This window comes from Pteropus alecto, unplaced genomic scaffold (assembly GCF_000325575.1).
Source record: "Pteropus alecto unplaced genomic scaffold, ASM32557v1 scaffold41, whole genome shotgun sequence".
NCBI lineage: Eukaryota > Metazoa > Chordata > Mammalia > Chiroptera > Pteropodidae > Pteropus > Pteropus alecto.
The window spans coordinates 519,775-522,129 of NW_006430464.1; the positions used below are offsets into that span (position 1 = coordinate 519,775).

Genomic DNA, 2,355 nt, shown 5'->3' on the forward strand with positions numbered 1-2,355 from the left:
TCGCTTCTCCCGCCGCGCGCCCCCGTGGTCTCCCAGGCCCTGCTGGGCTGCAGCCCCAGGGGTCTCCCAAAGCTCCCTGCCAGATACTCGGCATCGATCCCCGAGCTTGTCCTGAACGGCCCGGGGAGACCGGGCTCCGGCGCTCAGCACCGAGGGACCCACGTTTCCTGAATGTCCCCACAGTCCCAGCGGATCCCATCGTCCTAGTCCTGGGGGCCGGGGACTCCGCTACCTTCCGCATGCCCCGCCCCACTGCAGGCCAAGATCGCGAGGGACCCCCTCCTCCCGTGGCCCGGCGCCCCGCAGCCGTCCTCACAGTCTGTCATCCTTGTACCACTGGAAGTCCGCGGGGGGCACCGCCATGGCCTCGCAGCGCAGGAGGGCGGCCCGCCCCAGGGCGGTGCGCGCGCTGGTCACGTCGGTGATGGTCGGAGGATCTGGCGAGGGGCGAGGGTCAGCGGATTCTCCCAGCCAGGCGCAAACCAAGGGGTCCTGCCCACCCCCATCCCCCTCCTCCCTCCGTGCCGGGAGCCCAGGTCCCCAGGCCTCTCCTTGCTCAGGCCCCTCTTCCTCGGAGACCCGGGACCCGCCCCGCTTCCGCGCCCAGTGCCAGGGGCCTCACAGTTGACTGTGACCAGCACGCGGCGGCTGTCCGGCGCCGAGTTGACCCCGTTGTGAGTCACGCACTCGTATTCCCCAGCTTGGCCCCGCTGGATGTCGGAAATCTCGAGGATCTCGCCCTCGGAGGTGAAGCCGTCTGTGGGGGGTGGGGAGGGGAGGAGGCGGGGCCAGACACAGACACTTAACACGGGACAACACGGGACAACACGGGCACACATCAGCGGGGTGGGCGCAGCAGGGCCTGGAGGGCCCGGGTCGGCGGGAGACAGGAGGGGCGTGGGGTGGGGGGTGGCACTGGGATCTCCTGCTGGGTGTGGGGGCAGGGAGTGAGGGTCCGGGCATGCGGAAGGTCCTAGATTGTGGGATACAGAAGATTCAAGGGTCTGAGAGCCCATGACTCACATCAGATGACCTGGTGGGGAGGCTCCCAGTATTTCGGGGCTCAGAAAGATCCAAGGAGCACAGATCCAATGGGGGGGGCAGTTCTGGGATCTAGCTCTTGGGGTTCAGAGAATCTGGATCCGGTGATTGGGATCAGCAATCCCAAGACCTGGGGTCTTATGACAGATCACTGGGCTGAGAAGACCCTCTGGGACTTAGGGAATCTGGGGGAGCCATGATCTCAAGACCAGGGTTGTGGGGCTCAGATGACTCAGTGGGGGTGGGTCCAGGGTCCGAGACCTGACTTGGGGTCTCAGAGGATCCAGTGACCATTGGTCTCCAAAGGCCCAGTGAAGGAGGATCTAGGGATCTGGGAAATGGCGGCGGAGATCCAGGCAGAGATGCTGGGATCTGGGAGGTCACATCCAGGCACCTGGGCGCTGTCTGGGGGTGGGGGTTGGGGGGCAGGTAGCCTACGGTGGTGGGTCTCAGCTCCGCCATCAGAACCACCCGAAGGGCTTGTTAAAACGGGGTAGGGCGGGCAATTTCCGCTCGCCAGGTCCTGGGCAGGCCCCGGAGTGTGCATTTCTGGCAAGTCCCCGGGTAATGCCGCTGCTCAGGGGACAGACAACACTGAGAGTTGCTGGGCTGGAGCACCCCGCAGAGAGGGGTGAAGTGACCAGGAGACACGAACATGGGGACCACGGGCTGTGACCTGGCTCAGGCCCTCTGGTGGCGGGGCCGGGAGTCCAGGAGAGTCCTGTGGCTGGCGGGCAAGGTTTGGGGATACTGGGGGTAGGGACAGCTTGGGGGCAAGCTGGGGTCTGGCAGGTGGGTTGCAGGAAATCACCGTGGCCGCAATGGCAACTGGTGAAGGCTCAAAGGATCAGGGGTCCAACGGGGAAATAAGCAGGGTCGAGGTGGGAGGGGGAGCCAAATCACTGCAAGGGTTGGGGGGATCCGGAGTGGAGAGAAGGGGGACTCTGGGAATCTAGCTAGGGATATGGGGAACCGACGGGCCCAGGCTGTGGAGTGGGGGAAGGGGCTTCGGGTCAGGGGTTGGGTCCTCACCTCGGAGCTGCCTCCAGGTGACGGTGGGCTCCGGCCGCCCCACAGCCAGACAAAGCAGGTTCACATTACCCCCCTCATTCACTGTTACAGGCGCGGAGATGTTCACGATGCGGGCAGGGACTGCGGGGTGTGGGGAGAGGTCAGCGAGGGGCGGGTTCCGGGCTCCCAGGACCCAGGAGTCCCCGCTGCCAGCCCCTCGGCCCTCAGACCCAGGGGTCCCAGCCCTGAGCCTCTCCTCCCTCAGGCCCCGGAGCCCCGCCCCCAGCCCCGCCTCCCTCAGGC

The 2,355-nt window shown here is 66.2% G+C and overlaps 1 protein-coding gene across 1 annotated transcript in view; it reads right to left on the reverse strand.

Annotated features, from left to right (window-relative positions):
- IGLON5 (IgLON family member 5) overlaps positions 1 to 2,355 on the reverse strand; it is a 19,090-nt gene that overhangs the window by 1,312 nt on the left and 15,423 nt on the right. Inside the window, exons 5-7 of the mRNA XM_025048694.1 lie at positions 2,074 to 2,193; positions 623 to 757; positions 317 to 437 (exon numbers count right to left, since the gene is read on the reverse strand). Coding sequence (XP_024904462.1) covers positions 317 to 437; positions 623 to 757; positions 2,074 to 2,193 — 376 coding nt within the window. The remainder of the gene's footprint in view (positions 1 to 316; positions 438 to 622; positions 758 to 2,073; positions 2,194 to 2,355) is intronic.